Source organism: Trichechus manatus, unplaced genomic scaffold (genome assembly GCF_000243295.1).
Source record: "Trichechus manatus latirostris isolate Lorelei unplaced genomic scaffold, TriManLat1.0 scaffold00026, whole genome shotgun sequence".
Classification (NCBI taxonomy): domain Eukaryota; kingdom Metazoa; phylum Chordata; class Mammalia; order Sirenia; family Trichechidae; genus Trichechus; species Trichechus manatus.
The window spans coordinates 11791936-11805488 of record NW_004443962.1 but is presented as its reverse complement, the minus strand read 5'-3'; the positions used below and the strand labels follow the sequence as shown (position 1 = coordinate 11805488).

The 13553-nt window shown below is 33.6% G+C and overlaps 1 protein-coding gene across 2 annotated transcripts in view; it reads left to right on the top strand.

Annotated features, from left to right (window-relative positions):
- The window catches only part of STXBP5L (syntaxin binding protein 5L), a 399309-nt gene that overhangs the window by 188508 nt on the left and 197248 nt on the right, over positions 1 to 13553 (top strand). For both annotated transcript variants that reach the window (XM_004373644.3, XM_004373645.2), the window contains exons 12-13: positions 2571 to 2718; positions 4034 to 4101. In XM_004373644.3, coding sequence (XP_004373701.1) covers positions 2571 to 2718; positions 4034 to 4101 — 216 coding nt within the window. The remainder of the gene's footprint in view (positions 1 to 2570; positions 2719 to 4033; positions 4102 to 13553) is intronic.

Sequence of the window (13553 nt, the reverse complement as noted above, 5' to 3'; positions counted from 1 at the left end):
AAAAATTATATCGGAAGCAAGGTGATCTTATAGAGTAGGAACAGATGCATCATAGAATGATACTGACTTCCTTCCAGTCCAAGGAAGGTGGCTGTTAATGGTAGTTAGGTCTGTTCTAGTTCTGAGATAGTAGTTTCTTGCCACAACAAACTTCTTTGGCACTCTAGTCTACTGTTACCATTCAGACAGGACTTTTATAATGTATGCAGTATAATGTAATGTAAAAGTTTGGGCTCTAAAGTCAGACACCTGTTTTCAATCCCAGCTCAGTTACTTACTGGTCAAGTTACCTAACTTTTCTAAATGCTTAAGTTAACTATCTATAAAATGGACATATTAATGTGTACCTCCTTCAGACGGTTATGTGAAGATTAAATGAGTTAGTATATGTGAGGAGCTTAAAACAATGTCTTGCCCAGAGTTAACACTCAGTGTTAATTAATAGGGAATATTTACAAATATTCAGAGACCTTCTGGTTCTAGAGCCAAACTTAATCTGGGGCAGGATTTAGGGGTGAGGAGAGGGTAAAATTCAATCAATACCCAGAATTCTAAGAAGTGTTCCTGCCATTTCCTTGTAAGTAACATGGAAATCTCATTTTCCCAATCCTCTTACTCTTACTTCTATTATTTCCATTTTATTTCCTTGTTCTAATTCAAAACCCTGCTTAAAATTTAACTTTTCTGTGAAACTTTTCCAGGTTAACCCTGTCTTCTTTCTTGTGACTTTCAAAGCTAGGTTTGTTTTCTGTTCTTGAGTGCCACAACAGTATGTTTTTCTCATTGCACTCTTTCAAATTTTGACAACAGTGTTCATCTCCAACCCCCATCTCACAAATCTTCTGTTGTTTATACTAAATATTCCTAGTAGCAAGATAACATTGTCTATGGAGATATTACTTAGGCTGCCAACTTTTTAAGAAAGCAATTGTGGCTTCTAGAAACTTTTTTCAAATATACAGGGGCTATCTTAGTTACTTTGAAAATACAGAAATAGGAAATCTGTATTTTGAAAATCTAATGTTCATAATGGCAAAGAATATGGCATAAATATATATAGTATATATGTTTCAAAGAAATAAAAATAAAACCTGCTGAGAATATATGGGACTATTTTATTCAATTAACAACTTAAAGTTACTTTGTTAGATAATGTTGCAACAGTTCAAACTGAATAAAATCAATATATACTATAGACTGAATAACTACAGTAATCAGACATGAGAAAGAGTAATATAAATAGAATCCCAATTTTATGTACTTTTAGAACATAAAAATAGTTATATTGTGTTAAAATAACATTAAATGGAAGAGAAACTTGATAATGTTTATGATATAATTGTATTTATAAGTATAAACATATTCTTTGGGAAATGTTTTATGAGTGTATTGTGATATGGAAAGTGAGAATTCTGGGATAAACAGAGACAAGTTCTGTAGTGCATAAATTTTGTTGTATATGTATATATTTATGTTTTGTTATAACTATATTTTAGTTTAATATATTATTCTTAATAAAAATCCATCATGTCAGTACAACATGTTGTATTAGTACTAAAGTGTATTTTAATATGTTGGTAGGGGAAAATAAAGGTTATTGCCTACATAAATGGTAGGACTTTTACATGCATATTAGTGGTTACAATGGAATTCTTATTCATAGACTTTATTAGAGAGTCATTCAGGATAGAATGTTAGTCTAAATGTGAGTAAAGGAAGAAATGGACGGATAAAGAAAGGAAAGTTTGAGAAAGAGAGAGAGAATACTTCCAACCAAGTGTGGGAGTCTTAGAGGGTGAAAGAGGAAGGAACCAGTGGAAACAATGGAAGTTCATATCTAGAGATAAATTAATCTGTAATGTGAGCTTCTGGAGGTCAAACTAAAGATTTTTGGAAGGCTTTATTTGAAGGTTAAATGTAGTAATGCACTAAAAAAGCTAAGAACAATGCCTGGTACATAAAAAGTGCTCTATATTGTGGCTACTGGAATTCTTAATTTGTACTGATGTCCTTTTTTAAAATAGTAGTAGATTTGAGGATATGTAATTTATTGCATCCATAAATCTGCATTCCAAATGTTCTCTAGTTTATATAGCAGATGATCTTTAAAACGTACACAGTCACACACACACAGTCTTTCAGTTATTCCTGCAAAACACAAACAAAAAAAAACTATACCAAAATTTACTAAAATACTTTATTTGTAAGCATATTATATAAAAATCTAAAATTGTACACAAAGTACCTAGTTGATAATGTTTAATAAATTGATAAGTCAATTTGTTATATATTATTTTCAGTTTAATAGAATTCATCGTATCATATTAACAAAGCTATGTTTCTGTGGAATGTTGGAATTATGGGGAATAAAATGAATTTATTCAAGTATTATTCTACCAGTATTCATATGATATCTTATAGATAACTATGAAAAGAGCATTCTTGCTTGTATAATTCTTGCTTTATGGTGCTTAAAAAAACAATTATGTGAAATTAATAGTTTAAAACATTTTTAGGGTTTACTTTATAAAAAATATTTATGATATTAATACATTGTCTTTATCTATTAGTTTTCCAATCTTTGAAAATCCGTATCCCATGGACATTCATGAATCACCAGTTACATGTACTGCATACTTTGCTGATTGCCCTCCGGATTTGATTCTAGTTCTCTATTCTATAGGAGTCAAGCATAAAAAACAAGGGTACAGTAATAAGGTAAAAGTAACAATTATAAATAACTTTTCCTGTATTTATGTTCATATCATATAATCATACTTTTTCATGTTATTTTATTTTCTTAATTTCCATAGAAGAGGACTTGAACTAATTCTTTTAAAGTCATAAACTGGCATCTATAAAAAAAAAATAACTTATGAAATTCAAATTTCCTAAATGTTACATAGCTATAAGCCTAAAAGAATATAAATTCCTTATACATTAAGTATATAATTAATGAAGCCCTGGTGGCTCAGTGGTTAAAGAGCTCGGCTGCTAACCAAAAAGTTGACAGTTTGAACCCACCAGCCGTGCTCTGAGGGAGAAAGATGTGGCAGTCTGTTTCTGTAAAGATTTATGACCTTGGAAACTGTATGGGGCGGTTTTACTCTGTAATATAAGGTCACTGTGAGTCAGAATCGACAACAATGGGATTTTGGGGAAGTATATGATTAGATACTAACATATACATATACATACCTATGGAGCCCTGGTGGTGCAGTGGTTAAGAGCTCGGCTGCTAACCGAAAGGTCAGCAGTTCGAACCCACCAGCAGCTCCTTGGAAACCCTATGGGACAGATCTCCTCTGTCCTGTAAGGTCGCTATGAGTCAGAATTGACTTGACGGCAATGAGTTTGGGTTTGTTTTTTTTTTAAATATACATACATATAAATTTATATACTAAGTATATACTTAAACATATATTTGAAATGCAAGATATAACCTTTGATTATTTTAATTCTTTTGCAAGAAATTCAAAAGAGTGAATTCCTTCTAGTTAATCAGTTATTAAACAGCCAATGGCTAACAAGACATAATTAACAAAAATTATTTGTTAAATAACATTCTAGAATTTAATTTTGTTATATTTAACTATAAGATTAAAATACTTGCCACTATAACAGACCACCTATTATGAATTCTATTTTTTTTGCTCAGGGCTGTTGAGATGGACAACTCCATGGGGCACTATTTACATTATATTCTGTGTTAAATGACATCACCAGTGTTTGACAGCATAAAGATATGTAGCACATGTAACAACAGTGTATTTGTAAAATTAAAAAATTTTATTCTTGTATATGAATAGTAATATTGATTAAAATCCATATTTGTAAAGGGAATGGAATTGTGCATTTTGAGGTGTTTGCTCAATTAAATAATTAAAAGTCCCAACTTGCCTTTGATTATATTATAGATATTTATTTTTAAGGTAGCCTTTTATTATTATTTTTAAATATTTTTATTCTAAATTTCTAAGTCATTCAGTTAAAAAAACAAAACTTATATATTCTTCCTGGTTACTCTCTTTAGGAGTGGCCAATCAGTGGAGGAGCTTGGAACCTAGGAACACAAACATATCCAGAAATTATTATTACTGGGTAAGTGGGATGTGATTTATTAGGTTATCAATTCATCAACAAAAAGGCATTTATTGAGTTTCACTTTTCCCATTGTGTTCTGTGCAGTCTAAAAGTTTAAGAAAAAGTAAATATGTAAGACATAGCTTCCAACAAGAGATTATAATATTATGAAAGATAAAGTCGAAGCACTGGAAATGTAGAATTATAACAAAAATAATTAAGGATAGATTGTAAGAGCAGGAGAAAATCAAAAGGGGAAATCATGAGAGATTAGTCAGGGAAAACTTCATGTAGAAATCATAGACTGTTAACTGTAGAAAGGCCCTTATCAACATCTCTTGTCTCCCGCCAAATCTAGGAATCACTGCTCTATATTTCTGACCAGAAAAAAACCAAACCCATTGCCGTCAAGTCAGTTCTGACTCATAGTGACCCTATAGGACAGAGTAGAACTACCCCACAGGGTTTCCAAGGAGTAGCTGGTGGATTTGAACTGCTGACCTTTTGGTTAATGGCCAAACTCTTAACCATCATGCCACCAAGGCTCTGTATCTCTGACAGGTGGTTATTTAAAGTATGCTTCAAAACTTACAGTGTCAGAAATGTCACTGCTTTGTCTAGCAGACCACTTCATGTTCTAATATTAGAAATATATATAGAGAGAGAACTATAGTAGAGATGAGATGAAAAAGATGATAAGGAGTCCTGCTTCCAGAAAGATGGAGATAGACTTTTCTTTACCTTCCCTGTTCTTAAGTACAACTACAAACACTTGATATTATATATAAAACACATGTAAGATGACTCTGAAAGGTAGAGAGAAGTCCACTAGGACCATCAAAATCAAGGAATGACATGGAGGTGAGTTCCCTGATTTTTTTTTTTTTTTAGCCTTACATGTCTCAGAATTGGAGATGAAGAAGCCAGCAACACAGAACTGTCATGGGCACAGACCAAAAAAAAAAAAAAAAAAAAAAAATTCAGCTCTCTCCAGCCAAGGGAATTGAACTGTTTAGCAAAATAGGAAACTTTTAGACAATAATCACTCTAGTTTAGTCAAGCACCACAGAAAAAAAGAAACTGTGGCCTCACCTCCACCCATGCCAGCAAATGCTGAGTGGGTAGCCTACATTTTTCCCTCCTCAGATCGTAATGAGGTGCCCCACTTCCCTGCAGGGTGATATCAAAGAAGGCTAAGTAGGCATCTGTGACTTTCATCTCCACTGGGTAGAAATGTAGCCCCTCCCCTGTGGTGTCAGTGGAGACCATGCGGGGAACTGGAATTCCTACTCCCCACCACTCCAGTAGTGAGGAGTAATGAGAAGCTTCACCACTTGAGTGTCAACAAAAGTGGGGAAGGAGAGGAGAAAGAGGACAGGACTGAAAAATACTTCAGAAAATAATGGCTGAAAACTTTGCAAATTTGGCAAAAGACATGAATCTACATATTCCAGAAGCTGAGTAAATCAAGACAAGATAAACCCAAGGAAATCCACACCGAGACATATTGTTGTCAAACTTCTAAAACTAAACACAAAGAAGAAATCTTGAAAGCAATAAGAGAGAAACAATATCTTACCTTTAGGGCAAAACCAGTATGAACGACAGTAGATTTCTCATCAGAAACCATGGAAAGCAGAAAAGAACAAACAGACAAACTGGTTGCTGCGGAGTTGATTCCAACTCAAAGCTACCCTATAGGACAGACTGGAACTGCCCCATAGCGTTTCCAAGGAGCAGCTGGTGGATTCGAACTGCCGACCTTTTGGTTTGCAGGCAAGAAGGAAACCTGAATATTTTTCAAATACTGGAAGAAAAAAACTGTCAAACCAGAATCCTATAGCCAGTGAAAGTATCCTTCAGTAATGAAGGGGAAATCAAGACATTCTCAGATGGAAGAAACTAAGAGAATTTGTCAACAGAAAACTTATCCTAAAAGAATGGCTAAAGAAAGTTTTCTAAACAGTAAGAAAATGATTAAAGAAGGAAACTTGGAATATCAGGAAAGAAGAAAGAAGACAGTAAGCAAAAAAAAAAAAAAAAAAAAACTGAGTAAATACAATAGACTTTCCTTCTCTCTTGAGTTTTCTAAATTATGCTTGATGGTTGAAGCAAAGATTATAATAACATAGTCTGCTGTTGTTCTAAATGTTTATAGAGAAAATATTTAAGACAATAATAAACAGAAGAGGATAAATAGATGTAAAGGAAGGTAAAGTTTCTATACTTCACTTGAATTGGGTAAAACGACACCAGTGTACTGTGATAAGTTATGTACATATAATGTACCTACAGTAACCACTGTAAAAACTATACATCAAAATGGAATTCTGAAAAAAAATTTCATCTAATCCACAGGAAGACAGAAAAAAGAAAACAAAGTTAAAAAACAGGAAAAAAGAAAAAGAAAAAATAAAATGGCAGACTTCAGCCATAACATAGCAATAATTACATTAAATGTAAATGGCCTAAATACATCAGTTAAAATACACTGATTGGCAGAATGGATTAAAAAACATGACCCAACTGTATGCTGTCTACAATAAACCCACTTTAAATATAACTATATAGGTGGATTGGAGTAAAAATATGGAAAAAGATGTAAACATTAATAAAGAGAAAGTAGGAATGGCTGTATTAATATCAAATAAAGTTGACTTCAGAGCAAAGAAAATGACCAGAGACAGAGAAGGACATTACATAATGATAAAAGAATCAGCTTACCAAGAAGAAATAACAATCCTAAATGTGTATACATACACACACACAAAAAAAAAGAGCTACAAAACACATAAAGCAATAAAACTAATAGAACTGAAAAGAGAAGTAGACAAATTCACAATTATCTTTGAAATCTTCAACACTCCACCTTCACCAGTTGGTAGAACAAGTAAACAGGAAATCAGCAACAATGTAAAAAACTCAACACCATCAGCCAATAAGATCAAACTGATATTTATAGAACATTACACTCAACAATAATAGTATAAAATTTCTTTTCAAGTGCCCACAGAATATATACTAAGATAGACCGTATCCTGGGGTATAAAACAAATCTCAAAAACTATAAATGAATTCAAATCATACACAGTGTGTTCTCCAACCACAGTGGAATCAAACTAGAAATCAAAAACATAACAGAAAAGTCTACAAAAACACTTAGAAACTAACCACCACACTCCTAATATCATAACAAACCCTGAAGACATCAAGGACACAACACATGAATAAAACAAACAACTCTACGCACATATATTTGACAACTTAGACAAAATGGACCAGTTCTTCAAAAAACACAACCACAACTCACTCAAAGTGATATAGATACACTGAATAGCCCTATAACTATAAAGGAAATGTAATTCATAATTTTAAAACTTCCAAAAGAGAAATCTTTATGTTCAGGTAGTTTCCCTAAAGAATTCTAGCAAATGTTTAAAGAAGAATTAACAACACCAATTCTACCTAATCTTTTCCAGAAAATATAAGAGGAAAGAATACTTCTCATATGGTTTTATGAGCTAGTATTACCTTGATACCAAAACCTGACTAAGTGCCAAAACACAAAAAAATAAAAATTAAACTGCAGACCAGCAACCCTAATGACTATAGCTGCAAAAATCCTTAATAAAGTATTAGCCAATAAAATTCAGCAATACATAAAAAGAAAAATGTGCCATAACTAAGTGGAGTTTACTTGAGGGATGTAAGGTGGTTAAATATTTGAAAATCAATCTATGTAATTAATCATATTAACAGACTAAAGAAGAAAATCATGCTCATATCAATTGATGTAGAAAAATCATTTGACAAAATTCAATACCTTTTCATGATAAAATAAATAAATGAAAAGCTCTCAGAAAATTAGCACTTAGAAATTTCCTCAATTTGATAACAGTATCTATAAAAAAAAATCCTACAGCTGACATAAAGACTGAATGTTTTCCCCCTAAGGTCAGGCCAGGCAAGGATGTCTACTCTCACCACTCTGATTCACCATATTTCTGGAAGTTCTAGCTAGTTCAGTAAGGTTCTGGAGGGATCCTTGAGACAAGGAAAATTCAACAAGGTGACTTGAACATTTCGCACAGCTTTTCCCCTTGAGTTATTTAAGAGGATGAGAAGTTGAGCAGAAAGTGGTTGTTAGGAGACTGGGAGACTGGGAAGCTGCGTTGAGCTGTCAGCAGTTTCATGATGCTAATATAAAAACTGAAGTTCAGGGACCATGGGATGCCTGAAGGTCTAGATGCTATATAGACTAGTCTACAAAAAGTCTTACATCCTAAACTGGAATAAGGGGATATGTCTCTATTTCAACTGCCTGCCAAAAGCAAAATTAAATTTTCTCTGAAGTAAGATAATATCAATCCTATCTTTAAGTTACCTCTTCAGTTTTCATTTTGCTATGTCCTGTGTTTACTGAAAACTTACTAAATACATCAGGAGGCAAGATCATGTGACCTAAAACCAAGTGTAAATATGGACTACAGATTCATTCATGAATGATCTAGATATTAAACACTGACATTAATGTATACAGGAAAATAGATGGAAACATGGAAGATTTCAATATAGAACGTATAGAAATGAATCAAGAGGATCAGTGAAAATTATAGAATTGAAAGCTATAATACCTGAAATTAAGAACTAAATAGATTGGTTTACCAGAATATTAGTCATAGCTGAAGAGAAGCCTAGTAAACTGGAAGATATGAGTAAAAAAATATCCAGATTTAAGCATAGGAAAAAAAGAAAAAATGCATAAGAGATATATGACACATGCTGAAGAAGTTTAGACATATATGTAATTGGAAATGCAGATGGAAAGGAGAGAGATAATAAAGCAGAGGAAATTGTTAAAATGATAATGGTGAAGTTTTTTTTCTGAGACATAAATTTAAAAATGCTATAAACCAAAATCTGAATAAATACAAAGAAAACCACCTACACAGATTATAGTAAAAATTATGAAAACAAAGGGCAAAGAGAAAAATTCTTGAAAACAGCTAGACATAAAGACACTTTATCTTAAAAGGTGTGCAACAATAAGATTGAGAGCTAAACTTTTAACAGAAATTCTGAAACTAGAAGATAATGGAATATCTCTATAGTGCTCAAAAAAACTGTCGCTCTAGAAAAAAGCAGTTCTTAAAATATTAAAGCAAAATATTTTAAGACAAATAAAAATTGAGAGAATTTTTTTGCCAGCAGGCCTACACTAATAAAAAATACTAAAGGGAGTTCTTCATATACAAGAATAACAATCTTAGGTAGAATCAGAGAAATTCATAAATGAATTAAGAATAATGGAAAAACTACTTACGTTGACCTGACAGTTCAAGAAAAGGAGAAATACCTTAACTTGTCTTGCTGGTTTTGTCATATTCAGCATTATCCAGGCATCAGGCAACATTTGCTCCCCACCCCCAAAAAAAACAAACCTGTTGCCATGAAGTCGATTCCAACTCATAGCAACCCTGTAAGACAGAGTAGAACTGCCCTATAGGGTTTCCAAGGAGTGGCTGGTGGATTCAAACTGCAGACCTTTGGTTAGCAGCCGAATTCTTAACCACTACACCACCAGGGTTTCCAACATCTGCATAATGTTGCCTTTATCAAGGACAGACTGTATACCAATTCTCATGAGAAACTGCCCATGCTGTACAGAAGAGTGATTAAAAACATTTTATTAATGGACCACAACTACCATGGCCTCCACCAGACTGAGTCCAGTACAACTAGACGGTGCCCAGCTACCACCACTGACTGCTCTGACAGGAATCACAACAGAGGATCCCAGACAGAGCTGGAGAAAAATGTAGAACAAAATTCTAACTCACAAAAAAAGACCAAACTCACTGGTCTGACAGAGACTGGAGAAACCCTGAGAAAATGGCCCCCGGACACCCTTTTAGCTCAGTAATGAAGTCACTCCTGAGGTTCACCCTTCAGCCAAAAATTAGATAGCCCCATAAGAAAATGAGACTAATTGGGCACAACAGTCCAGGGACAAGGGCTAGAAGGCAGAAGGGGACAGGAAAGCTGGTAATAGGAAACCCAAGGTTGAGAAGGAACAGTGTTGACATGTTGTGGGGTTGTTAATCATTGTGATAAACAATATGTGTACAACTGTTTAATGAGAAGCTATTTGTTCTGTAAACCTTCATCTAAAGTACAATAAAAAAAATCGTTCTCATAAAAAAAAAATTTCAAATGGAAAATGTATTCTGCACCACCAAACCAAATCAAACCCATTGCTGTCGAGCTGATTCCGACTCATAGCAACTCTGTAGGACAGAATAGAACTGCCCCATGGGGTTTCCAAGGCTGTAATCTTTAAGGAAGCAGACTGGCACATCTTTCTCTTGTGGAGTGGCTGGTGGATTCGAATTGCTGACCTTTCGATTAGCAGCCAAGAGCTTTAACCACTGCCCAACTGGGCTCCATAAATTGGTTTGCACTCATTCTTTATTTATTGGTGTAGACGCTAAATTTTTTAAAGTGTAACTTTGTGTCTGAATGTTTTATTTGTTCTTTAGTTGAAATTTTGCAATTTTTTAATGTAAAGATTCAACTACTGTAAAAAAAAAAAAACGAGTCGAGATCAAGTTATAAATTACCTTGTTTTATAGATGAAATTAAAATAAATAAAAGTTGTGAATCAGTAACTTAAAGAAAAAATAGCTATTTATTGATCTCTGTTTCAAATTTTAAAATTCATTTTCCCCCAATGGATATGTAGCTAGTTTATTTTTAAGATCTATAATAAATTGTGCCAAGGATACAGAAAGGGAAGTGAGGTAGATTTGTTTTCAAATATTTATGTGAGCTAGTAAATATGGTTGGGAAAAAAAAAGAATAATGGAAAAAAGTAAACGTAGGGATTAATCTAAATAAATACTGACTTTTTAAAAAGTTATATGAGTTTTGGTGTATACTGTTAAAATGTCTAATAATCATTTCTAATAATAATATTGTGAAGTAGAATTGAAATACATGACAATGATAGCACAAAAGGTGGGAGAGAGGAAGATGGAGATAAAATATGTAACATTCTTTGTCTGGGAAGAGGTAATAGTAGTAGTTTATGTTGGACTTTTAAGTTAAGGATCAATTTTCTAATATATGTGTTAATCGCTAAAAGAGTAGCACAAGAATATAGTATCAATAAACTGATAAAATGGAATAATATTTTTAAATGTGATTAATCATTGAAAGGACAGAAATGAGAGGAAATGATATAGACTAGATGAGACAAATAGAAGACAACCGTGCGATTGGTATATTTAAATCTAAATATATCAGCAGTTACATGTAATATAATTTGACTGAATTCTCCAGTTATAAAATAAAGACTGTCAGTCTGAGGGGGGAAAAAAAAGCCAGCTCTAAGGTGCTTCTAAGAGACACATTAAATATAAGTATACAGTGGATTTAAAAGTAAATGGATTAAAAAAATATATTACATAAACAATAAAATAATTGGGCAAAGCTCTGCTAATATCAGATTAAGTGGATATATTGATTTTCTATTGCTACATAACAAATTACCACAAATTTAGCAGCTTAAAGCAACACCTATTTATTAGATCACAATATTGTAGGCTGTAAGTTTGGCACTGCATGACTGGGATCTCTGCTCGGTGTATCACAAGGCTGGAATCAAGGTGTTGTCCAGGCTAGGTTCTCATCTCGAAGCTCTGAGGGAAAAATATGCTTTCAAGTTCATTCATGTTGTTGGCAGAATTCTTTGTGTCTGTAAGACTGAGCTCCCCATTTCCTACTGGTTGTCAGTGGGATCCACTCTTAGTTCTTAGAGATTGGTTGCATTCCTTACCACATTGGCCTCCCTCCATTTTCAAGCCAGTAACTGCACATGTAGCATTTTTTATTCATCAAATCTATGACTTCTTCCATCTTTCACCTCATGTGATTAGGTGAGGAGAACTTCCTTTCTTAACATAAATTTAACCTAACCTTATCACAGGAGTGATATCTTATCAGGTTCATAGTCCTGGGGATTATACAGTACATGTATATAAGGCGGTGGGAATCTTGGGGAACACCTTAGAATTCTGCAAACACAGTAGATTTTAAAGCAAGAAGCAGTAACGGGTAAAAAGGATTATTTCAAAATAATAAAATGGTCAGTCTACTAGGGTTTTGAGGACAGAGCCTCAAAATATATAAACCAAAAATTGACAAAACTAAAAGGAGAAATAGACAAGTCTGCAATAAATGACAGAAATTATTACAACTCTCTCTCTGCAACTAATTGAAAATTCAGTGAAAAAATCCATAACAATATAGAATTTTTGAAGTATATAATTAATAAATCTGACCTAACTGACATGTTTAGAACATTAAACTCTACAGCTTAAGAATGTACATTATTTTCAAGTGCACAATACGAAAATTGACCATATACTGGACCATGATATAAATGTAACCGAATGTCAAACGATTGTAATCACTTGTAAAATGTCCTCTGACCACATTGGTATTGAACTGCAAATTAAACCAAAAAAAATCAAGAAAATGCAAAAATTTTGGAAATTAAGCAATTTACTCCCAACTAACTTAGGGGTTAATGAAGAAATCACAACAGATATTTTTAAAATATTTCGAACTGAAAAACAATATGTTACTACATATGTTGTTGTTGTTAGGTGCTGTCGAGTCAGTTCTGACTCATAGCGACCCTATGTGCAACAGAATGAAACACTGCCCAGTCCTGTGCCATCCTCACAATTGTTATGCTTCAGCCCATTGTTGAAGCCACTGTGTCAATCCATCTGGTTGAGTGTCTTCCTCTTTTTTTGCTGACCCTCTACTTTACCAAGCATGATGTCCTTCTCCAGGGACTGATCCCCCCTGATAACATGTCCAAAGCATGTGAGACGAAGTCTCACCATCCTCGCTTCTAAGGAGCATTCACAGATTTGTTCGTTCTTTTGGCAGTCCATCGTATATTCAATATTCTTTACCAACACCATAATTCAGAGGTGTCACTTCTTCTTCAGGCTTCCTTATTCATTGTCCAGCTTTTGCATGTGTGTGAGATGATTGAAAATACCATGTGTTGTGTCAGGTGCACCTTAGTCCTCAAAGTGACATCTTTGCCTTTTAACTTTAAAGAGGTCTTTTGCAGCAGATTTGCCCAATGCAATACGTCATTTGGTTTCTTAACTGCTGCTTCCATGGGTGTTGATTGTGGATCCAAGTAAAATGAAATCCTTGACAACTGCAATCTTTTCTTTGTTTATCACAATGATGCTTATTGGTCCAGTTGTGAGGATTTTTGTTTTCTTTATGTTGAGGTGTAATCCATACTGAAGGCTGTGGTCTTTGATCTTCATCAGTAAGTGCTTCGAGTCCTCTTCACTTTCAGTAAGCAAGATTGTGTCATCTGCATATCACAGGTTGTTAATGAGTTTTTCTCCGATCCTGATGCTGCATTCTTCTTCATA